At 52.9% G+C, this 27,344-nt stretch overlaps 1 protein-coding gene across 2 annotated transcripts; it reads left to right on the top strand.

Moving 5' to 3' along the window:
* The first annotated feature begins 11,682 nt into the window (after nt 1-11,682).
* CFAP90 (cilia and flagella associated protein 90) lies at nt 11,683-27,044 on the top strand. Of its 2 annotated transcripts, XM_078444294.2 has the most exons (3): nt 11,683-11,932; nt 24,840-24,956; nt 26,589-27,044. In XM_078444294.2, the coding sequence occupies exons 1-3, from the start codon at nt 11,786-11,788 to the stop codon at nt 26,766-26,768; spliced, it is 444 nt and encodes a 147-aa protein (XP_078300420.1). In that variant the 5' UTR covers nt 11,683-11,785; the 3' UTR covers nt 26,769-27,044. The 2 variants fall into 2 exon arrangements, with proteins under 2 accessions (XP_078300420.1, XP_078300422.1); XM_078444296.2 differs by lacking the exons at nt 24,840-24,956; nt 26,589-27,044 and adding an exon at nt 12,877-17,210.
* Nucleotides 27,045-27,344: the final 300 nt, after the last annotated feature.

Genomic DNA, 27,344 nt, shown 5'->3' with positions numbered 1-27,344 from the left:
TCCTTTGTTAGAGGCAGTCTCGTGGTTAGAGAAGGAATAATGAAAAAGAGGATTATGGATATAACATATGTAATTACAGAATTATGCAGAAATAACCCCGCAGTTATGAAGAAAATGGTTTCCATTGGAATGGGAGCCGTTTGGTTCTTTTTAAGGGATAAAGACATAAAAGGTCATTTCTTTAAAAAAATTTTTTTTAACATTTACTCAATTTTTGAGAGACAGAGAGAGAGAACAAGGAGGGGTGGGGCACAGAGAGGGGGAGACACAGAATCCGAAGCAGGCTCCAGGCTCCGAGCTGTCAGCACAGAGCCCGACGTGGGGCTCAAACACATGAAACGCGAGATCATGACCTGAGCCAAAGTCTGACCCTTAACCGACCGAGCCACCCAGACACCCCAAAGATCACTTCTTTAGGCAGGGTTTCGGGAGGGGCATTTGATTGGAGGGAGAAGCTTCTGAATTTTGAATCCGGAATCAATCGTGTTGTCTCCCATTGAGTGCAGATGCGTCCTCCTCCTGTCCCGTCCCGTCCCACTGGGGTCAGGTTAAAGTGTTGGGGGAAAAGAGGACATGGAGGCCAGCTGGTGGAGCAGAGAGAGCTCAGACAGGGAGCCGCTGCTATCCCGTGCTCAGACAGCGCACCCGCGCTGAGCACTGCAGCCCACACTCCTGTGGGTCCCTGGCCTTCTGAGTCGGGTGTGGTTCCCATTGGTAGGTTATGGGGCCAGCTCAGCCGGCTTGAGGGCCGTCCCACCCCTGTCAGGCATCACAAGTGACAGGTGAAGATTCGAGTCTGGTCTTGAGAAGCAGTAAGAGCACAGCTGCAAAGAACCCAGCCCGGGTCTGAGTTCCAGCTTTTCCTCTTGCTGCCTGATGACCTTGGGCCTCCCTTCCACCCGAATCCTCATCAGTAACGAAGGGCTTCTGAAAAGTTTCCTAGGGCGGCCACAACTAAGTGCCACACAACACAAGTTTATTTTCTCGTGGCTCTGGGGCCCTGGAGTCCGCAATCACTGAGTCCGCAGGGCTGCGCCCCTTGGGTGGGCCCCAGGGGAGGGTCTGTCCTTGCTTCTTCCAGCTTCTGGAGGCCTGGGCTTCCCTGGTGTGCGGCAAGTTCAGTCCAGTCTGTCTCCGTGTTCACATGGCTGTCGTCCTTGCGCGTGCGTGTGTGTGTGTGTGTGGGGGGGGGTGTGTGTGTCTGTCTATACATGCTCGTCTCCCTGTGTATGCATTTCTGTGCCCAAATTCCCCTTTTTCCAAGGACTCAAGCCATATGGGATTGGGGCCCACCCTAACGACCTCATCTTGTCTTGACTGACTCTGGGAAGACCCTATTTCCAAATAAGGTTATATTCACAGGCATTGGGATCGGCTTCAGGATTCAACCCACAACAGGTCGAAATGAGAATTAGTTAAAATACATAAGCCACTTGGGAAAGTACCCAGAGCAGAGTCAGCCCACAGTCTGCAGCCGGTGGAGTGCGTGCCTCTGACTGCAGAGAAGGAAAACCACAGCGGCAAAGCCGGGGCAGGGACAGGTGCCTGGAGGCTGCTCGGTCCTGTGCCCACTCGACCTTGCGGCTCCCTCCCCGGCCTCCAGGCCAGTCCCACTGCCCTGCTCGCCTCTCCCCGTGACTCATCCTTGGGCGTGAAACAGCCTGAGATGTGGTGGGAGAAGAGGGTCACGAACAGCCACACAAACACGTGGGGACGGTCTGCTCTAAACGCTATGGAGAAAAAGTACCACCTAGAATTTGTTTCCTCCACCTCTGCTGTGGGTCTAACTCCTCCCCCATCGTGACCATCCTTCCTCCAACCAGAACCCGATCCCCCTTCCCCTGTGCCTACAGTTCCCTCCTAGTCTCATTTGTCTCTCCCTGCCCTTTGTGGGTTCACCAGACATTTATTAAAGTGCTCCCCCGGTGCGGGGCACCCTGAAGGCGGCTGCCTAGGGAAGCAGAACAGGGCCCAGGCCTGAGGGGTGGGGGGATTGAGTGAGGCAAATTAGTGACCAGATGATTACAGTGCGGAGCCCACTGGCCCCCTGATGTGCAGACTCAGAATGGAGAACAGCCCAGGCCTGCCTGGGGAGTGAGAGGTTCTGTGAGCTGAAGGCTAGGCGACAGGGAGGTGGGTCTGTGCAGCGGAGAACATTCCAGGCACGGCAGGGCCACAAAGCACCCAGCAGTCTCACCAGAGGAGGCCGGACTGACACTTGGTTTTAAAGCAAATTTTAATTCCGGGGCCCCTGGGTGCCTCAGTCAGTTAAACTTCGGACTCTTGACTTCAGCTCAGGTCATGATCTCATGGTTCATGAGCTCGAGCCCCACATCGGACTCTTTGCTGGCAGCGCAGAGCCTGCTTGGGATTCCTTCTCTCTCTCCCTGTCCCTCCTCTGCTTGCTCTCTCTCTCAAATAAAAATAAACTTAAAATATTTTTAAAAAATAATTTAAAAAATTAAAGCAAATTTTAATGCTGAAATGTACATGTTTGTCATGAAGATCATCTAGGCTAATAGATACAAGATTTCTGGTTTCGCCAAGTGGAGTGAATTTGACGAATCCTGTAAGATTAAAAACTAAGTCCTTATCATCAGAACCCTCAGTCCTCTGAGTTGTGATGTTTACCCACAGAAGCAAAAGTGATGGTATTGTTGGAATGACTTATCCAGTCTCATAGCTCTTGCGACAATACATTGATGGTATCTCTTTTGTTGTTGTTGTTGTTTTTTAATTTTTTTTCACGTTTATTTATTTTTGAGAGAGAGACAGAGCATGAGAGGGGGAAGAGCAGAGAGAGAGGGAGACACAGAATCTGAAGCAGGCTCCAGGCTCTGAGCTGTCAGCACAGAGCCCGACGCGGGGCTCGAACTCACGAACTGTGAGATCATGGCCTGAGCTGAAATCGGACGCGTAACCGACTGAGCCACCCAGGCGCCCTGTTGTTGTTGTTTTAAGTTTATCTTGAGAGAGAGACAGAGAGTGAGAGAGGCAGAGAGAAGGAGAGACAGAATCCCCAGCAGGCTCCACTCTGTCCATGCAGAGCCCAACTCAGGACTCAAACTCATGAAACCTGAGATCATGCAAGATTCGGACACTTAGCCGACCAAGCCACCCAGGCGCCCTGGTGACATCTTTCAATATCTTGCTGTAGCTTTTCAAAAGTAAGAGCAAAGGAAATTTTTAAAAAAGAAACAAAAACGGGTAAAAAATTGGTCCACTTGCAAGCTTCCCCCCCCCACCCCACCAGCACCAAGGTGATATTCTTCAGACCCACCTCTAGGGGGCAGCAAAGCTTGCGATATTCATTGGGTTGCGCAGTTCAGAAAGGAGATTTCTGGAGGATGGATCCTGTGCTGGCGTGTACGTGGGGCGGGGAGGCAGGAGCTGCGGGGGCGTGAGGTGACAGGTGGCCCTCCTTGCCTTCCTCTAAAGAAGGAATGCAGGTCTCCTGACCCTACCCAACGTGGAGGGTCGCCAGGACGCTGGCAAGAAGATGCCGGCTGGAGTAGCAGCTCCTTGGAGACCCAGGACCCCGTCTGCCCACCCTCCCACGGCCGGGTGTGTGTGGAGGCTTGGTAAACGTCTGTTAGGTGGAAGGAAAAAGAGGAAGGAACAGCACTCGGTGTATTTTTGATAGAGTTCTGAGAGAGCAAGGAAGCCCTCGGTTCCCTCTAAAAACGCTGCACCCACCGGAAGACTTCGTGTTCAAGTGCAGTGAGGGGATCTGGGCTCAGTGGTGGCCAGCTAGGTGAGTTAGCCTCCAGAAGCCGAGATTTCCCCAAACTGGAGACATGCCCGGACCCTTAGGAGTCTCCGTGCAGGATGGTGGAATGAGAAACACCTTGTCAAGTGGCCAGTACCTGGAAAGCAGCAAATGCTCAGAAAGACTTGGGGGCCCGGCCATGTGTTAATGTTGCATTCCTAATTCACCTTCCTTGTTGCGACGAGCGGCGAGGGTGCACGTCCAGGGTGCACGTCAGGAACGCTCTGGAGGAGGGACGTGACTGCGCGCCACCGTGAACCTGTGGCAGCCGCTTTGGTTAATGAGCATCAAGGACCCTGGGCCGAGAATCCTCACTCTGTAAAACCTGCTGTTTGGAACCGTGTCGACAAGAGCGGAACGTTCCTTTATTGCCTGCAGGATCCTGAGCCACATCAGAATCCCACGGGTGATTTCGACACAAAGACGTAGCCTCCATTTCCAACCTGGTACAGAACCCCAGCAGAGGCGGGTTTGGGCACCACCTCCCACATTTATCTTCCCTTTGAGGATCCTGGGTCGGCTCCTCGGGTCAGGCCCAACGTCAACCCTTTTACAGCCAAACCTGGTCTACATGAGTGTCCCCAACGCAGCTTCATTCAGTCTTACCCCAGCCCACCCTTCCCCAAATCCTCTGACCACCAGGCCACCCCTCCCTTCGGTTCCCCTGGGGACCTGTCTCCCTTGCCTCAACAGTCGGTAAGCCTAACTTCGAGTTGGTGTCCTTTGGCTGTGGGACTCCATCATAAGACATTTCACCCTGGGGGCACCTGGGTGGCTCAGTCGGTTGGGTGTCCAACTTTGGCTCAGGTCATGATCCCACAGTTTGTGGGTTCGAGCCCCACATCTCTGCTGTCAGCATAGAGCCTGCTTGAGATTCTCTGTCACCCCCCCTGCCCCTCCCCTGCTCGTTCTCACTCTCTCTCTCAAAAATAAACATTAAAAAAAAATGTTAGGGAATTTTCCCTTAATATATGTGTAATCCCATTTGAGATGAAAACAAGCTTTTCTGTCCCCATCCCCTGGCATCTAGTTCATACTCTGATATTTGAAAGAAACAATCTCTCTTAATAACCCTATTTTTTTTTAATGTTCATTTATTTATTTTGAGAGAGAGAGAGAGAGAGCGTGCCCGCACATGAGCAGGGGAGGGGCAGAGAGAGAGGGAGGGAGGGAGAGAGAGAGAGAGAGAGAGAGAGAGAGAGAGAATGGCAAGCAGGTTCCACGCTGTTGGCAAAGAGCCTGACGAGGGGCTTGACCCCATGAAACGTGAGACCATGACCTGAGCCGACATCAAGAGTCGGACGCTTAACCGACTGAGCCACCCAGGCGTCCCAAGAACTACCATTTTTTTACTTTTATGATGGAAAACTTTGAACACACAAACAGAAAACATAGAAAGAACAATGTAATGAATGCATGTGAGTCTTCTTATTCAGCATGAAAAATTACCAAAATTTTCCAATCATGTTTCATCTATTCATTCCCTTTCTTTTCCTTTTTTTATTGAAAAGCTTGTAGAGAAATCCAGGCTATCGTATAGTTTATTCCTAAAAACCTAAGTATACATCCACAACCCATGAACACTTTTTTTTTTATCTAACTAATCTACCATCATTACAACTAACAAACTAGTAATTATTCTCTACAATCATTTAATACCTGGTCTATATTCTAGCTTTCCTAAGCTGTCTCAAAAATTATTTCTTAACTGTTGGCTTGTTTGAGTCAGGCTCCAGACAAAGGTCACATATTACTTTTAGATGTTCTATTACTAAGCCTTAAGTCCCCTAGCTGTAACTGCCCCCTCCCCTCACCTAGTTATCATGGCATTAATTTACTGGAGAAATTAGATCACTTGCCCTGTGAAATGCCCCACACTATCGATTTGGTGTTAGCTAACTTATTCCTCCAATTGCTGTATTTTCTGTTAAATTAAATGTTAGAGGCAGAGGTTTGCTTAGATTCTTTTTTTTTTAATTTTTTTAAATTAACATTTATTTATTATTGAGAGACAGAGAGACACAGAGCATGAGCAGGGGAGGAGCCGAGAGATGGAGCGACACAGAATCTGAAGCAGGCTTCAGGCTCCGAGCTGTCAGCACAGAGCCCGACGCGGGGCTCGAACCCACAAACCGCGAGATCATGACCTGAGCCGAAGTCGGACGCTTCACCGACGGAGCCACCCAGGCGCCCCTTTGCTTAGATTCTTAAGTTTGCTTAAGTTTTTTCAGGATGCCTGCTTCAGAGGCGGTACATTTGCTTTGTATCATATGATGCCCTGCTGTCCCCTCTTAGAGATACCTAGTAAATTGACCAGCGGCTCCCTGTATTACCAGCCGGATCCATCCGTCTGCCAACAGCGGACGGTTTTAGCGTCTCTTGGTGATTGCTGCCTAGATCCGTTATTCCACTAGGTGTTTGGGGGAGGAGGGAGGGAGGGGATGATTTCCTAATTCTATCATCCCTTCTCCCCTTATTAGCTTGTATTTATCTACAAAGAAGAGATTTCTCTCATCAACTATTTGTGTACCCTCACATAAGGTTTATACAGAAAAAAAAAACAACATACAAAAGAAAAAATGTTACTTTCCTTGCATCAATTTATAGAATAAAAAGTTGGTCTGGTGAGGATTTTTTGTCTTAGGAAATTTACGAAGTCATGAAATCTGTACATTGACCTGCCTCAGTCCATCCCAGTCATCCTTTGGATGCTGAAATTGCCCCATTTTAGACCAGCGGGAAATCCTTCACCGTGGCGCCTTTGTCTTTTTGACTTGACACGTTCGTCTTTGAAACTTCCAAAGAACAGGATGCCCCAGGCTCGGACCATTTCCGGTGCCAGGCCCAGGGTCAGCCCTCTCTGTGCAACCTGGTCCCCGCAGGGTCCCGCTCCTCGCGAGAGCGGTCGGTATCAGAAAATGTCCACTTTGGGCCTCGTATAAATCCGTGTTCGTTTTTATTCCAAAATCGGCAAGGTGAACAAATCAAAATTAAATTTACATCTGAAAGTATTGATTCACGGGTCTGATGTTCAAAGCGACCAACCACAGGGACCCCCATCAATCCAATGAGCCAGGCACCCAGGAACAACCTTGTGACAGACATGCTCTCCAAACGCACGGACAGCAGTCATGGCTTTTCACCAGGGAAGGGGCATCCAGGAAGGTGAAGGCTCGTCCAGTCCCACCACACGCTACCAGCCACGCGCACTGTGATCTGGTGATGAGTGTGGAGGACAGCAGGGACGGCCGGAGTCACATCGCTATTGCCACCGCCAGACCCCACGGACAGGGGTTCGGAACCCGGTGCGGGCAGGGTACTCGGGCTTGCGGGAGCATCATCTCATAACCCTTTGAGTTCATAATGCTCTGTATTTACTTTTTATTTCTTAAGTGTTTATTTATTTATTTTGGGAGAGAAAGAGCGAGCATGGAAAGGGGAGGGACAGAGAGAGAGCAAGGCAGTGAGCACGAGCGGGGAAGAGGCAGAGAGATGGGGGACAGAATCCCAAGCAGGTACCGCTCCGTAAGCACAGAGCCCAACGCGGGGCTCGATCTCGTGAATCGTGAGATCGTGACCTGAGCCAAAAAGAGTCAGACGCTCAAGCGACTGGGACACCCAGGCGTCCCTCACGACGCCCGTTAGAGTGGCTGGGTGCACAGTTCTCCTCCTTAGCTGGCTACAGACATGGGTGTGTTTACACCCGTCCCTTTCACTCTCAGCCATCAAGCCAAGTCATTTTTAAGATGTCTTAAAGCCTGTGAATTAAAGCCCAGTTATGTTGAGCCACTTGAGTTACACTGACATTCAAAAACAAAATAATTGTAAAGGCTTTTAAGTTTGAAATGGAGATATTAACCTTATTTGAGTTTATTTTTATTATTATTTGTTAACCTTGTTTTAAAACCTCTGCATACAGCATCAGGCTCTGTGCTTACTAGGCTGTGGCCACGCCTCTGACGGGTCTGAAAGCCCCTGGGAGAAAACCGTTCCCTCAGGCCACTTCCTCCCCACGTGCGTCCTACACCTTTCCGCAGGACCACCCACTTGTCACCTGAACCGCAGTGAACCTGCCACATCTGGGGTCCCTCATCGGCGTAGAGGACTAGGGGCTGCTTTCTGGCCTGAAAGCTCGATGGTTTTAGGAGGGCTCACAGATAAACATAACATTCCACGTGAGATGTGCTCAAGCCAGTGCTGGATGTGAACATCATGTAACACGCTAAGGTGACAGCCCCTTCTTTGCTCTCTCCTTCCCTGCCTCACGTTGACAGAAAGAGTTCTTTCCACCTGGCCTCCCCTGGATCCCCTCTGTCTAGACGTCAGGAGGAAGGGCACAGGGTTCCGGCTACGTCTGGACTGGGTGCTTCCCGCACGCCCTAGAACGCCCGTGTTCCTGCAGCCCAGGCCGCCCCCAGTGCACCTGCCCTCGTCCCCTGCAGGCGGCAGAGGTCCTGGGGGCTCAGCACAGCAGGCTGCACAGACAGTCACAAGGGCACCTGCACTCAGCCTGGGCCAGAGCACCCAAAGTCAGCCCCGGCACCGCATAAATCCCACGGCTGGAGTGGGACTTGGGGGTGGGGAGTATCCAGGAGGAGGCTGTCACCTGCAACACCCAGCTGAGCAGATCCCCCCCACCCCCCACCGCCACCACCACCCCATAGTTAACCTGTAGGCGGCATGCACGCTTCAACTATTAATTCACTTCCTTCCAAGGTGGCTGTTCACTCCTTTCCCTTTCCGTTCTGCACAGAACTTTGCAAGTACAAGTTATAGACATGAGGGACTTAAACACATTCAACTCTCCGACTTTGTATTCCACTCGTACCTGGAATACGTTAATAGGCTCGTGGGTGGGGAAAGAAAGTTTTTAAAGGAACTAAAACCTCGAGGTAAATGAAACTGGCAAAGTCTGTCTTACCTCTTCTTTCCTCTGCCTCTGGGCCCCTGACCTGCAGCCTCAGGATTGTGGCCGCTCCTCGGGCTAGGACTCACCTCCTGAAACAGCGTCGCACCTCAATAGATGCCGCCAAGCCTTCTGCTGTCAACTCCAGGTCTCCTCGGACCCTCAGGAGATGCCCGCAGGGAGCCTGTGCAGCACCAGGCAGGGCTCATTCAAGGTCAGGAGTAAAAGATCCAAGGGCAGGCCTCAACCCAGATGGACCGTGGGATAAGGATAACAGGCGCTGCCTTCAAGTTCACCGTTCACTGATCTGGCAGGCACTTCTGACAGCCTGCTCCACACTCCTCAGAAAGTTCTGGACAGGGCAGAGCTCCGCGGCCCTTGACAATTCATTCTTCTACTGACTTTCCTGCTCCTCCCACTCCTGCTCCTTCATTCATGCCCCCTGGAATACCTCCCAGATAAAGCTAGAAATTCAAGCCCGTGTCCTACATCTACCTTTAGAGCGAACCAAGCTATGGCAACTGTATTATTACTTTATCTCGTCACCAAAGATCCGTTGGGGACCTACTGTGTGCCAACCATCTGTTGAGGACCTACTTGAGTCATCAAAGAAGAAAAAGCTGTATGTCTGTCGTCTCGCCCCCCTGAGCACTCAGTCTAGTGCATGATGAAATGTCACGTACTGAAACTCGCAACAGATTCACATCCCTAGAGCCTTGGGAAAAGATTTGGGGATGAAATTATCTCGGGGTCGGCGTGAGCTGCCTTCTCAAGCTAATTGGTGTCAGCTACTCCCACGTTCCACACTGTGTTGCTGGATCACCTACGCGAGGTGTGCAAAGTCTCGTGACCAACTGGCCACCTCTGTCACATCTTTAAAAGAGGTTGGAGAGACTGAGAGAGGTAATGGATTATAAGAGCTTTTTTTTTTTCTTTGTGGTCCTTTTATGAGGACTCTGCCCCATGGGGGGAAGGACGAGAGACACTCTCCCTTCATACACAGGAGAGATGGTAGTGCTCTCTCTCCAAGCTCCAAGGACATGTCAACCTCTCAGGAGATGTCCCCTGGAGCTTGGGGACAAAGTAGACTGATGTCTGACCTTTGTCTGACTCAGCCCAAATCATCTGTCCTGCCAGTGAAGCAAAGAAATGGGTATCTGGGCAAAGAAGGCACACAGGGTTCTCAGACCTCATGTTGGGGGCCATGAGACAGAATGGTGCGTTAAGTCCTGCACACGAGGACCTCCAGGGGACGCGAGTAGACCTCACAAAGAGATGCCACCTTGTGCCTTAGACTGAGAGGTCTCTAGCCACCAGCCTGCATAAGGAATTGCAGACAAGAGATTCCTATTAAGAGGGGGGATCAGAAGGTAGAGGGCGTCCTGAGAGATCTGCATCTGGTCCCTGCCTACCTGTCCCCCTTCACTTCCTCCAGTGTCCTCTGTGAGAAGTAAGGGAGATGCTTCATTTTCAGAAATACCAAATAAAAGCTGTGCCATTTACAACGTATTAAAAATATGCACGAAACCCCACCCCCCCTCCCCACGGAGTCCCAAACCCTAAGACTTCTCTTCCTAGCTCTTCCCCTCTCTGCTTTGCGGGCTTATTTTCACAGGCTTTGCAATGAGCATGCGCCAAAGAACAGGGAGGAGGGACTGGAAGTCTCTGCATCACCTCCGGAAATGTACATTTGCTCTAATCAGACTACTTTTTGCCTTGCGGGGGCATAGGCGACTTCCGGTAAGGCTGTAACCTCTGCAGTGCTCAGCCAATGAGGAGCCAGGGGAGGGGCTGGCGAGTTAGGAGATATATTGTCTGCTGTAGCCGCGGGCTGCCGGCCTGTCCATCAGACACCCTCTGGCAAGAACTTGCGGCGTGGCCTCCCTTGGCTGTGCTCCCAGTCCCCACAGCCATCCTTTGACTGGTCGATGGGCTTATTTCCCACATCCCCTTCTGAGACGCCATCACCCTCTTTTCTTGCTGCCTTTGGAGCACATCAAGATTGGTCTGCCTCAGGGGCCCCACAGCTGCCCTTCCCTCTGCTTGGAAGGCACTTTCTGGAAGACTTCCACAAGTCTGGCTCCTCCTTTCTTCCAGTCCGCTCCATCATCACCTCCTCACGGAGGCTGGCCTTTGCCAGGCACCCTGCTTAAAGTACTTCCCCAGCTTTTGTCATCATGTTGCCTTTCCCCTCCCAACTTTTACGAAATCACGAGTTTCTGCGCCCTGAACTTTCAGCCAAGGGCCTCCAGAACCAGCCTGCAGATCTAGAGACAACTTGACCCTGTCAGCAGAGGGGCGCTCGCGCTCCAACCAGAGACGCGGATTTAATTCCTGGGAGCCTCATGCCTTCCCTGGCAACACCCTACGTACTAGCCACGTGCGGCCACGCAGCCCTCGAACTGTGGCTGGGGCCACGTGTTAAAGTGACAATGTGCTGGACACACCGAGTAAAAAGAATATATTGTTACAATGAATTTCACCTGTGTCTTTGTACCTTTTCAGAGGGGACCGGGAAGTTTTAAATTACGTGCGCGGCTCCCACTATGTGGCTGTTGGGCGGCGCTGCTCTAGTTCCTCTTCAAGTCACTGGTCCTTTCCCTTCTATCAGCGGACTGCGAGCTCCCGGTGGACGCCCGCGGCTCGGTTCAAGGCGGCACCTCCAACGCCTGCACGTAGCAGGTGCGCGGCCAAACGGCCCCACAAATGAGTGATCTGGGTGAGGGGTCCGACGCTGCGCGGGGAGGGGTCAGCGGGTTGGAAGGCGCTGATCCCAGAGGCGTCTCCCACCCGGGAACCCCGTCTGCAGCTCGCACTCCAGGGACGCACCTGCGAGGAAACACCCGGGGCTTGGCTGGGGGTGCCTGGAGGACGGAGAAGCGGGGCGGGGAAGTGGGCCGGGGAAGAGCGGAGTGGGGGAGGAGGAGGGGTGGTTCGGAAGCGGGGAAGAGCGGGGAGGAGCGGGGAGGGGGAGGGGGAGGGGGAGGGGGAGGGGCCCGCCCCCGCCCCGAAGGGACGCGGTTTCCCGGCGACGCCGAACGCGGGCTCCCAGCTGCCCGCGGGGCCCTCGGCGGGCGGGACCGACCGCGGGGGCGCTGGACGGGGGTGGCATGGAGGACGACGACGAGGAGATTACCGCCGCCACGCTGCGGATCAAGCCCCGGCCGCTGCCCCTCTCGGCGCTCTCCGCCTTCAGCTACGTCCCGCCGCGGCGCCTGGACCCCAAGGAGCACAGCTACTACTACCGCCTGGGCAAGGTGAGCCGCCCCAGGGAGGGGCTGCGCGTCTGGGCGCGGGGCGGCGAGTCGGAGGGGCTGTGGAGACTGGGAGACGGCAGGAGGCGAGGCGGGAAGGGGGCGGGCGGGGCTCCACTGGCAGGGAGGGGCGGGAGGGGATGGGGCGGGGCTTCACTGCCAGGGATGGGGAGAGGGGGGGGTGGGGCGGGGCTTCACCGCCCGGGAGGAGCCGATGGGGAGAGGGCATGGGGGCGGGGCTTCGTTGCCAGGGAGGGGAGGGAGGGGGGTGGGGCGGGGCTTCACTGAGAGGGAGGAGCGAATGGGGGGGAGGGGATGCAGGAGAGGGAGGGTGGAGGCGGGTGTCAGCCTGAGAGCCGAATGGAGGTGCGGGGTGGGTAGAGGGAAGGCGGGCACGGCTGCAGAGCGGGGGAGGGGGCTGGAGGAGAGGCGGGATGGGGGCGGGGCTGCAAGAGGTCGGAGCTACCCTTTGGGGGAGGAAGTCCCAGAGTCTGGGCTGCAACTCTGGGGTGGGACTCTGGGGTCGGGGTTGCAAGGGGGGGGAGGGGTGGGGGCCGGGGCAGGGCTCTACAGTCTGTGAGGACACCTGGGCGAGGAGAGAGGAGACGGGTTAAGGGGGCGTCAGGGTCACAGGGGGAAGGAGGGCGGGAGAGGGCCTTCCTCCCAGGTGCCTAGACCCCAAAGAGAGTAGCTACCATGACCACAAGAGTAAGGTGACACCCCCTCCCACCCTTCACCTAGAGATGGGCACGGGCTGAGCCTGCTGTGTGTGTTGTGGGAGGCATGCTCAGCTGGGATGAGGGTGGGGTGCCAGAATGCTCAACCGCGTTTTCTGAGCTATTTGGGGATGGGTTAGGGTCCCGGTGCTCTTTGGGTAAGGGATTGGGAACGGCTGGGCTTCTAGTATTGCGACCCGGAGCGGCAGGCTGATCGACCCCTCTGCTCAGGATCTGGAGGAGGGTCTCAGGAGACCTGGGCTGCGCAGCTGGTGGGGTCAGGACTCCCTCTGGGCTCTGCCTGAAAGCGCTCACTGCAGCGACTGCGCCCAGAAAGTCCAGGGTACCGACGCCGCGCTTGGAGGGCCCTCTTGCAAACCGAAGATAACCACAGGTGGTTCTGACCATCCTGCAGGGAGAGCAGGACAGGGAGGCCGCACCAGATTCTGGCCTGGCTCCAGCAGGCACACGCGACTCATGAGAAAAGCCTGCTGGTCTGTGACGGGCCACCATGCAGCCAAAGCAGGGGGAGAAGCCAGAGGAAAAGAAGCAAATTCAGAGCTTGTCAGGAGTCGACGACTGCTTTCGTCAGGCTGTTTTTCCTAAATGTCTCCGATGTTTCTTGCAGTTCAGGCTGCAGGGACATCATTATTAAAAGGATCTCTGGGGTCGCTCAGCCTGCAGGGACAGTGAGTGGCTCAGAGAGGGTATAGGTTAGCCAAGTGCCTAGGAAGAAGGAGGTCTTTCCCTCCTGATGTGTAAGGTGTCCGCACGGAATGACCTTCCTTCTCTTCTCCCCACCCGTCACCCATAGAGCCCACGTGAACCCCCATCCGGATCAGGTCTGCACGCATTCAGGGACTTGTCACACGTGAAATGTCAGAGAACAGAATGTCATGGAGCTTACCCTTACAAACAAAAGCAGAAGCTTCTAGTTTAGACAACTGTTACAGGTTGAATTGTGTGTCCCCCTAAAATTCTTATGTTAGAGTCCTAATCCCAAGCGCCTCAGAATGTGACCTTATTTGGAGACGGGGTCTTTACAGAGGTAATCAGATTCAAGTGAGGTCATTGGGGGGGGGGTGCCTCATCCAGTATGACCGGCGCCCTTATGGAAAGGGGACATGACATGCATAGATCGAAGATGAAGGGAAAAGGCAGGGAGAAGATGGCCTTCTACAAGGCAAAGAGAGGAGCTGCGAATAGCTTCTTCCCGCACAGCCCTCGGGAGGAGGGAGCCCTGCCCATACCTTGATCTCAGACTTTCTGCCACCAGAACTGTGAGATAGTACATTTCTCCTGTTTAACCCCCCCCCCCCCCCCCAGTCTGGGTGCTCTGTTTTGGCAGACTGAGCAAACTAACACACGACCTTGGCCAGGAGGCTCTCTTGTATCAGTTAGCTCCTCTCCGCTCGGCTCTGAGCAATATGGAAGGACAGAAGGACAGAAGGAAGAAAGGGACATCCGTGGCCACTCTGTGCATCCCTGTTCGGTGCACTCTTGGCTTGAACGTCCACTGGGAATTAATGCTGGGGTGGATTTAGGGCAACGGTGCCCAACCTCACTGCCACCACGGACCTCCTGTGTTTTCCTCCCATGAGTGATATGTCTTGAAAGAACTTTTATCTGTAAATAATCTCATTTATTAAATGAATTTTACAATTTAAGTATGCAAAACCTGTATCATTGCCAATTTATGATTCAGGCAGAGCGTTACCGCACAGCATGAGAGGAACAGCCAAAAAGCCAGGAATCTTGATGTTTTTAAGATGGTCCGTGCTGTTTTATTGAGAGAACATAAATCTTGTCTGGCTTCCTGACAAAATGAAAAAATTCACAATACACCATTTGGTGTGTACCTCTGAGGAGGCCTGTTAAGTACCACTTTGAGGCTATTCAGAAATAAGATAAAAGGCTAAAGTGGATGGGGTTCAGGATACATATTTATCAGAGACTAAAACCCAGGTTGCAGGTTCCTGCTAAGGTCTCTGGGCAAAAATGGGTTGTGGACGCAGAAGCTCTGAATCCTACCCAGCCACTGCAGCTGTGGGCCCCAGAAAAAGCAGAGCTGAACCCCCGCCCACTGTGGGCCAGCCATTGCCAACGGAAAAGGAGCAGAGTTGAACACGGCAGGTTCACCAATCTGATACGTGACTCTGCCTCTCTGGGGCCAAGATGCAGAGAGATGCCTGATGATATACAAGGTGCCCAGGGCTCTGTATTTGGAGAGAGATCAGGGGTAGGTAAGAAGTATGCTGCTTTAATTCAGGGTTCAACACACAGCGGCCCCTGGGCCAAATGTGGCCCAGAGTCCACTTTCATGAAGTTTTATTACAACAAGATCCCATGCCCATTCGCTTAGTATTATCTCTGGCCACGCGCAGAGTTGGAAACCATGTGACCTGAAAGGCTAAAGCAGTGACTATCTGTATCTTGATAGAAAACCCCTGCTCCAATATATTACTGTACCTGGAAGGTAGGAAAGGGCCTTAGAACAAATTAATGCAAAGCGGATTTAAAAAAAAAAAGTTAGTACAGTCTTGATAGCTGGAGTCACAGGCAATTTCAAATCCTCAGGCCTTTCGTGTCATGCAGAAGAAAATGATGCAGCAGAAATATTAACACCTAAATAAAATAGCCCTTAAAAGTATCAACAAAAGGCATTTCGAAGTATATTTGCAAGATAGCCACCAATGGTAATAATGTCCCCCTGGGGATTGTATGAACTAGTATTTAATCAGCTGCAGAACTCCAGAGGCTGATTCTCTACCATGAGATCATTTGGACTGAAGACGATGATTTAGCATCACAAATTTGCTAAAGGACTCAGCTGCCCCTAAGTGAATTGTAAATCTGGGTCCTACTCGAAGCTGAGAAGACAAAGGGCAGAATTAGCTCTTCAGTCAATTACCGTGTGACACATCTAGTAATTAATTAGTTAGCACAGGCCAACAAGTCTTGGGTAAAAATATTGGCTCTGCGTTCCTAGCTGTGCAGATTGCACAAGGCACGATCTCCTTGGGTCACTTCGCCCATCTATGAAACAGTACCGGCTTCACGGGGCCAGTAATGACGATTAATTTAATTAATAGAGGTGAAGTGGCACATAGTAAGCCCAATGTAAGCAGAGCTATTATTCGCTTTTGTTAGTGATTATTAGTTTCTTGTCACTGAGGTTTGGTTCCCAGCCAGTGTCTTACATCCTGCACCCCTGATTGCTGTCAGAGGCATACGCAGGTGAGGCAGGTAATCTGAGAGTCATTCTGGTGGTTTCTAATCTATGGTGTCTCCCCCTGGGAGACCCCAAAGTTAAGGCCCTCAATGCGGCATGCTTATTTAAAGCCCCAGTAATGCCTTGGATCCTGAGACAAATTTGTCATCTAAAGCTGCCAGCTAAAATGTGATCAACTCCTGCACGGCTCCCGAGGGGCCTTTAGCAGTGTGGGCTTTTCCTATAAAATACTGTTCAGGAGGCAGCAAGGCAGATTCAGTTCAATGAGGTTTTTGAATTACTTTTTTCCTTCTTCTGCCTCGTGCAACATTTCTGCTACTGAAATGGAAAAGCTAAGTCGAAGGACAATGCCCTTTTATGGAAGATTTGATGAAGTTTCGCAAAGTCTCAGAGCTACATTAAAAAAGAATTCTTAGGGGGTTTTCGAATATGCTTTCTCTCGTGGTGAGCTGCAGTGTGGACAGCCTGTCTTGAGCGAAGCTTTGCTCAGAAAGCCCCACCTTAGCTTTAGGGAGATTAGCTGACTTTCCTCGTCCATGTGTGATGGAGACACAGAGGCTAGGGGCTCTTTCTTTACCCTCCTGATCGCCCACCTGCCCTTCACTGGATGCAGCCGAGGGGAGACCACAAGCCGGGGAGGGGCAGAAAGAGGAGGACAGAGGATCCCAAGCAGGCTCTGCACCGAAAGGCTGGCAGCAGGGAGCCCGATGCAGAGCTTGAACTCAGGAACCTGCGAGATCGTGACCCGAGCCAAAGTCAGACGCCTAACCAACTGAGCCACCCAGGTGCCCCTGAAGGTTTACTTAATTATCTTGCTGCTTTTTCTTCCCACTACACTATGAGCTCCATAAGGACGGCAGTCGCTCTCTGTCCTCAGCGGCCTGAACAGTGCCCGTCTCATAGTTGGTGCTTGGTAAGTACCTGCTGCATGAACGAAAGAGGAATAAATGGGGTGCGGATTTTTAAAAAATGTTTAGTTTTGAGCGAACGAGCAGGGGAGAGGGGCAGAGAGAGAGCCAAGCCCAGCACGGAGCCCATCCAGGGGCTCGATCTCACCACCATGAGATCATGACCTGAGTTGATATCAAGAGTCAGACACTTAGCCGACTGAGCCACCTGGGTGGCTTTTAAAACCAAGTCATGGGGCGCCTGGGTGGCTCAGTCGGTTAAGCGGCCGACTTCGGCTCAGGTCATGATCTCGCGATCCGTGAGTTCGAGCCCCGCGTCGGGCTCTGTGCTGACCGCTCAGAGCCTGGAGCCTGTTTCAGATTCTGTGTCTTCCTCTCTCTGCCCCTCCCCTGTTCATGCTCTGTCTCTCTCTGTCTCAAAAATAAATAAAACATTAAAAAAAAAAAAAATTTAAAACCAAGTCACAAGATCAGTCCCTGAGCCTAAATAGAGGTCCCGTTTGGGATTATCTGCCTTTTTGGGTATCCTTGGCCTTGAGCTGCTCCTCAGGGATCAAAATTGGGAGTAGATGCCCTTGCTTCTCCCAAATCCGGGCTGGCTGTGTCTTCCCTGTCCAGTGACCTGCCCCTTGGTAGGGGGTGGGGCTGAATCTCTTCCTCCAGGGCAGGTAGAGAGTCGCAAGGGGCAGGCAGGTCACCCCAGGGAAGCAGGACGGAAACACCCAGAGGGTGGAGTCAGTGTTCCTACCACCCATGTGACCACGTGGGGCGTGGCTTTCCGCCGTGTGCATACGAATGCACGGATAGGTGTCTAACTTTGTTTACAAGAACATGTTCACGCACAGATCACACAACTGCACATGTATATTTGCAGCTTGCTCTTTGCATGTCGTAATACATCTCAGACAGTTTTTCCAGAACTGTCCCCATTTAAGGAGCACAATGACACAAGAAAAGGAGCAGCATTGTCTCCAATATATTTGGTCAAGAGGAACAGCTTCGACTCGAGCGGCAGCCCCCCTGGCTCACCCTTCCTCCTGTGATGTGGACAGCTGGGGGCCAGGGATGGGGGGCAGAGGGGGGCGGTGGGGGGCTGGTGTCAGTGGAAGAGAGAACAGCTGGGTCCGAGTCTCCCCTCGGAGACAAAGTGAGCGGACAGACTGATGCAGAACCCCGACCTGGAGCACACTTCCAGGATGAAGCACACCCAGAGGGAGGCGCTGGTTCATTTCAGCTCAAGGGTAGGTTTGGGGCGCAACCCCCGCCAGCAACAGATCCACTGTAGTGAAGTCGTGAAGGGGGCGCCTGGGTGGCCCCGTGGGTTGGGCGTCCGACTCTTGATTTCGGCACAGGTCGTGATCGCGGGGTCTTGGGATCCAGTGCCGAGTCGGGCTCCACGCTGAGCGTGGAGCCTGCTTAAGATTCTCTCCCTCTCTCTGTCTCCCTCGCTGTCTGCCCCTCCCCCATTCACTCTCTCGCTCAAAAAATAAATATAAAATTAAAAAGCAGTGAAGATAATGCCTTATCAAGACTGCTTATGATATAGGATTCTTATTAAATTGTTAAAATGTTCAGATTATTGGAAAAGTTCTGAAAATTCCCCAAACTCGTGATCCTAATGTACCAGGAGAGGAAACAGAACCTTTGCCACAGAGGAACCAGAGAATAGCTGAGTATTGTCCTCTTAAAAGAACTAGCACGTCCTGTCCTCGACAAGCTACACTCCTTCTGAGAACAGACTTTTGAATGATGTTAAAATTAATGAAGATGTCCTCATTAAGCTTCACATACCGCTGGACTCCCAAGGACAAGCACTGGACTTATCAGAAGTAAAATGAGGCCCTTATGAATCAAAGGAAACCCTTTGGATCGCCTCGGGAATTTCTGTTTTTACGAGGAGGTCGCACAGCTCTGGGTAGGCAAACAGTGACTGGAAGCCTCAAGATGAGAGGTAACAGTACCGTGCCCCCGAAGAGAGGAAACGAACAAGCCCGATCATAGCTTGACTACTGTTTTAGTCAAGGTGGGCTGGGCTGTGCTCTGGGAACAAATGGACCTTGAACCCCAAGAGCCTTAACCACCCGTGTGTCCTATATCGCAGTCTGCTCATGCTCACAACAAAGAGCCAATTTGTAGCATTTCGTCTGAACTCTGCATTCAGTTGGAAGCCTGAAATCGGCCACGGTGAGAATGCTTATACTGCAGAAATTGGCAAATGCCGCACATCGGGTCTTTTTTGTCCAGAGAGTGGCTAGTTAACCTAAGCCCACCATTTGCCTTATGCAAATAACACATAACGAAAAGTGTGTTTCTTTTTCACATGTAGCCCAATGTGTGTGTTTCTCCTGCCTGGACTTCTAATTCTTCTTCTTCTTCTTTTTTTAAATTTTTTAAAATGTGTATTTATTTTTGAGAGAGAGAGAAAGAGTGCAAGTGGGACAGAGAGAGAGGGAGACAGAATCTGAAGCAGGCTCCAGGCTCTGAGCTGTCAGCACAGAGCCCGACACAGGGCTCGAACTCATGAGCCATGAGACCTTGACCTGAGCCGAAGTCGGACGCTTAACCTGCTGAACCACCCAGATGCCCCAGCCCAGCTTTCTTTTTTTTTTTTAAATATTTTTTCAATGTATTTTTTTGAGAAAGAGAGACCGAGCACAAGTGGGAGAGACAGAGAGAAAGGGAGACACAGGATCTGAAGCAGGCTCCAGGCTCTGAGTTATCAGCACAGAGCCCGCCGTGGGCTCGAACTTCAAGATAATGACCTGAGCCGAAGTCAGACGCCCAACTGACTGAGCCACCCAGGCACACCCCCCCCCCCCCCCCAGCGTGCTTAATACAGTAACTGGGGAACCAGATTCCTCCTTTTTAGTGGTTCCACTCTTGCCAGGGCCTGGGGATCTTTGGGATCTTGCGGTCCTTTACTGGATCCTTTGAACTTGCTGGCCAAAGAGCATGGAGAGACAGCATGGAGGGCACACACGAGAGCTCTTACAGACCAAGCCTAGAAGGTGATGCCCATTGGCTTCACCCACAATTCTTTGCCAGAACTAGTAAGTGGGATGGAGACTGGCCACTGCAGTCTTCTGTTTATTCTGGAAGAGGCCATGTGTTTGGTGAGCACATAACATTACCCCTGCCTGAGTGCCATATGGAAATGTATTGATTTCCTTTCTCTTAGTTCTTTCTTTCTTGCAAAGTTTACCTGGCTTGAACCAACAATAGAGAGTCCGTTTATATTTGAATGGTCTGAAGGGGAGGAGAAAAGAAACGATTCGGGTCCCCGTTTGCTGGGAATCTTCCCCCAGTTATTTGTGGCAGAGCGCGCGTAGTGTCTGGTAGGAGGCACGGGGAGCAGCAGAAGCCCACAACTGGGAGGATGTGCCCTTGTAGACTGTAGGCCAGGACTGCTTGTGGTAGTCATGAGAAACGAGGTCTGCTGCAGTGAACAACAGCCTCTAAAGTCTCAATGTCCTAAGTAAGACTCACTTCTCATGTTAAATGTCCAACGGGGATCAGAGGGATGGCTCTGCCCAGGATAGTCACTCAGCAACTGCTGTGGAAGCTTCCGGAGTCCCCAAAGGCTTCTGCCTGAGAAGTCCCATGTGACCCCCCCGCTCATAGTTCATTGCTTAGATCTGGTCACATGGCTTAACTCGCCCAAAGGAGCAGAGATTAATCCTGTGCGGAGTCAGGAGCAGAGCGGAATGGAACATTGGTGATGTCTACCAAGCCGGTTGTCTGGGTTGAGTGGTTTAGCGACTCAGTTTACCCGGAGCACAGCGCTCTGGGATTGGGTCTCCAGCCCCACTGCAGGGCCCTTTGTTTTATCTCCATTCTTACCTTCCATTGTTCAAAACATGACTACCCAGTATGGGTGTTGGAGCTGCTGTAACAAAGTGCCACAGACCAGGGGCTTAAGCCACAGAAATTTATTGTCTCCCGGTTCCGGAGGCCAGGAGTCCAAATCAGCGTGGCGGTAAGGTTGGTCCCTTCTAAGGTCATGAGGGAGAGTCTGTTCCAGGCCACTCTCCTTCGTCTGTAGATGGCCATCTCCTCCCTGTGTCTCCTCGTGTCATCTTCTCTCTCCCTGTGTATCAGTGTCTGTTTCTGAACTTCTTTTATAAGGACACCAGTGCTGTTGGATTAGGTATGACCGCGTCTTAACTAATTACGTTTTCGGCGTCCTGATTTCTAAATCACCTTCTGAGATCCTGGGGGGGTCAGGACTTCAACATAGGAATTTGGGGGGGGGGTGCAATTCAACCCACAACACCCAGGGAGGTGGCTGCCCTGGGACTCCGGCCACAGTGGTGCAGCGCCCCCTACGATGGGTTCGGCAACGTCCCCATCCCGCGTGATCCCAGGAGGGAGCCGATCCTTCCTGGCCGTTGCCCCTGTACTTTGGGCGCCCCTCTGTGGCTCCCTGTGTATCACCTGCTGTTGTTTAATGAGTTTATTTCCATTCTCAGCCTGTGGTCTCCTCCAAGGTAGGGACTCCCTCTTCCTGTCCTGGAGCCTCGCTGGGTGCCTGACACAATAGTTAGAGTGACGTGCTTTGCGGGTCGAAGAGTGAAGGCTTCCGCTCCATATGTACACACAGCCCAGGGCTACAGGCAAGTTATTTTGCAGTGTTAGGAGCAGGGGCCCGGGGTGGGGGTGGGGGGGCGGGGGAGGGGACCAAAGGCAAGCCATCAGACAGCACAACCAGAATGAGATCATACTACGTTTTAACAGCCCTCAAAATGCAAAGGGGCAAAGGGAGATTACCAGAGAGGCAGCAAATGGGCTCGTTTGCTCAACGTCTTGCTTGAGAGAGGAAATCTCTGGAGAGATTTTAATAGCAAAATAATAGTAAACCCAGAAGCTCTGTTTTGTGATAGCATCTAAAACCAGACTGGGTTTTATTCATGTCATTTTGCTTCCAACCGTAAAGGAATGAAAGACAAAAGGAAAGGAGAAAGATGAATAATTAAAATTTAGCAAAAGACAGATTTTCAGTTTGATTAGAAGTTGACGACGGACAGTCACGTTGCTCAGTGAGGCTGCCTGCCTGCCGGTCGATTTCTCCCCCTTATTTTTCGGTGATAGGACAATTCATTTTTACTCTAGAAAGTAGTAAGTAGGCAAAATGGCTGCAAAGGAGAGAAAGAGAGACTCCGATCACACCCCGTGGGTGCAGGGAGCCCTCATACAGACTGCTCTAACATACGGCAAGACTGGATTCTGGTGAGCAACTCAGGGGAACTGAGGCACATGGCTTCTCCGAGCGCTGCTTGTGTGGAGTATTTCCGGGGAGCTGAGAATGTGGACAGCTCACCACAGGGGGCTTCCCCAGCGCAGGGAACAAAGTGAGGCAACCTTGCCTCCCTCATTCAGGAAGCACTGATCGCTTTCTCACTCAGTTCCGGTGTTCATTCTTCTGTCCTCGGAGCCCGGCTCCCAGGACACGTCCAGGACCTCCAGGGGGCTGACTCCGTTCGGGAGGGTCAGGCCTGCATGGGAACCACCTGCACAGGAGGACAGCGCGAGCCAGTAGGTCCCGGAGGAGCCCCTGATCCCCCTGGCCCCTGCTGGCAGGGCTGTCCCTCAGGCCTGGGGGCTGCCGGTCACCCACATGGAGCCGGGTGGGAACTGATGGCCCAGAGATCGTGGGTGCAGACCGTGGCCCAGAGATCTGAGGGTGCCGCTGCCGCCCAGGTGCTCAGTCCGGGCAGCAGGTGTTTCTGTTACAGACCGGAGCTGCCGTCCCTGAAACACACCCAATGCACGGGGTCCGCCAGGCCAGGCGGGATTCGGGCGGCAATGTGACAGCCACATCATGACCATGATCCCAGCTCCAGTTCCTGTGTGGAAAGGGGTGCTGTGGGGGTGATGGGGTATTCAGTCACTGCCCAGGTCGGCCTTCTGGCCTCAGCCGGACCTGGCCAGTAGCTCCGAACCCCAAAAGGAAGGGTCTGCATGGAGGTGCCTCCCCTTGCAAAGGCCAGAATGCCCCTTTGGGGGATCTACGTCCCGCCATCCTGGCAGAGCGTGTGGTGTACCTGAGCCTCTCCTGTGTCACTGCAGAGCCCTCTGGCCTGGCGGCTTCCCTAAAAATGCTGCAAAGCTTGCTCACCATCTCCAGGCTAGAAGCCAGCTCCCAGCCGATGCCATCAGCGTCTCCTTCTGCAGACATCCTACACCGCATGTTAAAGATATTGAGATTTCTCTATCCTTCCTACTGTTTTTTTTTTAAGTCTTAATTTTATTTGATTATCAAATGTCTGATTTTTATATAACCTAAGTGATTGATATTTTCTTTGTGACATTTTCCCCAATGCTTTGACGCGTAGGAAGTCCCTTATGGATTTTCTCTTCCCATATTTTTATAACCCGTCCAGGATTTACTTTTGACTATAATGCGATTTGAAGATCCAAGTTTATTGCTCTTCCCAAACAGCTAGCCAAGTTTTGCAACAGCAAATGCTGAAGAATGTAGCACCTCCCCGCTGAATTGGGCTTTTTGTTTTTTGGACCCTGGATAGATGAGCTATCCCATAGGCGGCCTTCAGGACAAGTGAAGGCCAAGGCCAGCCAACCCAGTGCGTGGACAGACCCAGGGGCCTGCAGGTGACAGAGGACGATGCCAACAAGAAGCTCCTGCATGGTGACCTCATTAAATGACCACCGGGGCTCAGACTCCACAAGCCAGGCGTCCTGCCCCCGAGTGGCTCAGAGTGAGTCTGCACTTCATAAGCCAGGATTCCAGCAGCCGCTGAATACATGCCTCGGGCATGTCGCCATTGGAATTCTTAGGAACCTAAGACAACAATCCCGAAAGCTCGCCTTGTTTCCCGAACTAGATGGTTCACTGCACCAGGACGGTGGCCACGTGCCTGAGCTTTCCACTTCGCGGGCAGGAGCGGTGCGTGTGCACGGGACGGGACCTGTGAGGGAGGTGTCAGGGTGGGAAATGGCATGTGGTCACTTCCATTGCTACTAGCTGCTCTGAGTCCCAGCCGGCGAGAGCGGGCTGCCCGTGCCTTCCAACAGACTAAGCACATGTTGTGCGTCCCTGGCGCTGTTGACCTTCTGCTTCCGAGTCCTGCACTCGGAGGATTGCTCCTAGCGTCGCTCCCGGGGAGAGCGAGCGAGCGAGCGAGCACAGGTGAGCTACCCCGTACCCCTAAATGCCGGCGGCATGGCGTGCCTGGGTTTGCTGCTGGAGGGTTCAAGGCACCCGGCCCTGGACGCGGGAGCAGAAAGGACAGGCCTGACGTGCGGGTCAAGATCAAAGACGAGCTGACACGTGGATCTCTTTCCCTTTTATCAGGTCCCAAGTGAGGCAGACGGATTTTTGTACGAAGAGAAACCTGGGATGGAATGGTGGATGAATGAAACGGGATCATTTTCTAATGCATCAAAGCTGTGTGTGCACGCGCGTTGTATACATACGCCTGATACGTGTGCAAATACTACACATGTATATATCATATAGAAAATAAATATAGTCATGCATTCATGAGTTACATTCATAAGAGCTACCACATCTGATTAAAGAAAATATTTCCATCTCTCCAGAGACAGATTTGTACTAGGTGCCCACCTGTTGGGTAGGAACTTAGGGATATTTCTGTTTAATTGTATTGTCCAGTGTTTGGCTATGGTTAAGTTTTTAACGCAGTGCAAGCTTATTGTAGGAAATCTGAGAACTATGAGAAAGGTGGCAATGAGGAGAAAACACATATATTGAGTGGGTCACTGTTACTTTAAGGCTGTGCGCCTGGGTCAAGGTCAAGGAGGGATCCGTAGGAGATGCAGGAAAAGAGCCACGGAGATGTCCCCGCCTCACGGGGCCTCTGGAGGACCTGCTTCGCTGGCGGGGGGCCCGGCCTCCTGCTCTGGTCGTGGAGGGTGCTCTGGGGTGACCTTCCCGAGCACATGCTCAGTGCAGATGGGAAACTGCACGTCTCCACCGTCCATCGGGGGAGAGGCCTGGCTGCCGGTGTCCCGGAGCGCTTCTGTGGCCCAGTCCTCCAGTAGACCCGTGCCTTTCTTTCTCGTTTTGTCCCCAGACAGGAATCATTTCCTTGTATGACTGTGTTTTTGACAAGAGCCCAGGCTACAATCAGAAGTTGCACCGAGATGACAGAGAACATGCAAAAAGCCTGGGGCTTCACGTGAACGAGGAGGTAATGTTGAGACAGGCTGTCGACAAAGCGCGAACAGAGCCGCTGCGCCTGTGCGTCTATCCCGCAGCGAGCTGGGCGTGCTGCCTTCACCCCTGCGTGCGCCCTCCTCTCCCTCACCGGGCCCGGCACTGACACTAGGCCGATACCGGCTCCCTGTCTGGTCGTGTTTCCGCGCGTTAGTCTTTATGACTCTGTTGTTGAGTTTAATGAGGCAAAACTAAGAAGTTGTTTTCAACAGATAGAGCAGGTGTTTGCTTAACTGCTGAGTCCTGGCTGTCACAGCTCTTCGGAGGACCCCGGCCCTGCCAGGGAGGGAACCACACCCTAGTTTAGGTACTGGCCTCGAACCTTCACAGATGGGGCGGCTTCTGCTTTATCTTTGCACGATTTTCTGACAGCATAGGCTTGGCCTGTGGTCAGCCGCCCCAGTGTGTGAGCAGAGGCAGGAGCAAAGCTCGTTGCCTGGGGAAGGGAGGTCTGTACCACAGCAGGTGCCGGGGCTGAGGAGGCTGTGTGGCTCCTTAGCAGTGAGACCTTCTTGGGGCCTTTCCGCACTCGGACATCGTCTCTGCGGAGTCTGATCTGAGGACAGTGTGTTTATGAAGAGCCAGGTGCTGAGTAAATATCATCAGCTTTTCTACGATACACAGAAGTCAGAATGGAGAAGCCTCCAGTGGGCTCTCTCTCTCTCTCTCCACCCCCCCCCCCCCCCACATCAGCAGATTTTGGCCTGGGGCTGCTATTGTTAAAGAATGCCCCAGGTCACTTCCAGGGAGACTATTTCACTGTGGAATTAAGTGAGGAACTCTGAAGTATTACTACTTAAGTCACAGACATGAAGTTTTTTTCTACTGTTTTTGTTTATGTGAATTCACTCCAAGTGGGTAGTGAGGCTCGTGCTTTCCTGTCTTAACACGCCTGGCCCGCTTGTACCCGGCCCGAGTTTGAGCACCCACCCCCACCCCCTCCCCGCCCCCGGCCCTGCACTGAGTCTAGGGGGAGAAGACAACTGTCCCTGTCCTCTCAGAGCTCACATTCCTATGAGGAAATGAAAAATGAAGTCATACAAATAAGGAACTGAATTCCAGGTGGCGATGGGAGGTATGCAGAGAAATGAGGCCTTTTAAGGGGGCAGGGAAAGTGCGAGGAGACTGGGGAGCTGTGAGGTGAGGGGGCCCAGGGAGATGAGGGGTCACAGATATGAGGGGGCCGGAAAGAGAAGACGGAACCAGGGAGATGGGGTGCTGGGGAGGTAGGGAGTGGGGAGATGACAGGTGGAGGGTGGAAAGATTTGGGAAAAGAGAGAAGGCGGGAGGGGAGACAGGCAGACAGGAGGAGCGCGGGAGGAGGGAGGGCGGGAGGGAGAACGGATCCTGAGGTCAGAGGGCACGTGGCACCCCGTGCCACGTCTTCGCCTTTCCTCTGGGTGACGTGAAAGACTTGGGGACAACGAGGGGCTCTGAGCACAAGGGGCAGGCGTGACATGGTTCAGGAGGTCCCCGTGGCATCACGGAACCCGGGTGTGCCGGACGCAGGGGTGCAGCGGGCCGGGTGGACACGGCCTCCAGGACCCAAGGTGGGTCATGCGAACAAGCGGGCGGAGCTGACCCCGTGTTCTGGTCACCCCGCCAGGAGCGCCAGCGGCCCGTGGCAGTGCTGACGTCCTCTGTCTACGGGAGACGCATCCACCAGCCCGTGGAGCCCCTGAACCGGGACCACGGCCGCGCCAACCTCGTGAAGGCGGACTTCTACAGGAAGAACGACATCCCCGGCATCAAGAGCCCCGGCTTTGGCCACGTTTCTCCAGCCTGACGGCCCCTGCCGTGGCCTGGACGGCAGGTGGCACAGACGGGCAGCACCTGGACCTTGTTTCCCCCGCCACAGGGGCCACGGAGCCCGCTTGAAGCCACTTGTGCCTGGACGGGGCGGGGGGGGGGGGGGGGGGGAACTGGCCCTGAGGCCGCTTTCCCTCACGTGGCCTGCGGTGACGACCCCGTGATGACCACGTCGTGGGATCGCATCCTCAGAAATGATGCTCGAGACTGAGCCACTGCGGGCACGTGAATAAAAGGAAAACTTCCCACTTGATCGCGGTCGGGTGACTTTGTCCACTGCCTCCCCGGGGAGGCGCTCGGGGCCTGCACACCCTCTCTCACCAGAATGGAAACGCTGTTGCCTATTGGCGCACACGCTGCTTCTTGAGTTTTCCTTCCTCCAAGAGGAGGTGTAATGAAATCGCCTTTCGGGACAATTGCAGTCTAGATACAACATTGTCCCCCCACACAGAGGTCTGAGCCGTAAATAACAGGAGTTTGCACAATTGAGGGCAAAACCCTAGTTGGGACGGGTGGCCCCAAGGCTGGCAAGGTGACGTCACTCCTCAGTGGA

The sequence above is a fragment of the Panthera onca genome, chromosome A1 (assembly GCF_046562875.1).
Source record: "Panthera onca isolate mPanOnc1 chromosome A1, mPanOnc1 haplotype 2, whole genome shotgun sequence".
NCBI lineage: Eukaryota > Metazoa > Chordata > Mammalia > Carnivora > Felidae > Panthera > Panthera onca.
The sequence above is the reverse complement of the archived record's forward strand: the minus strand, read 5'-3'. Positions and strand labels throughout refer to the sequence as shown.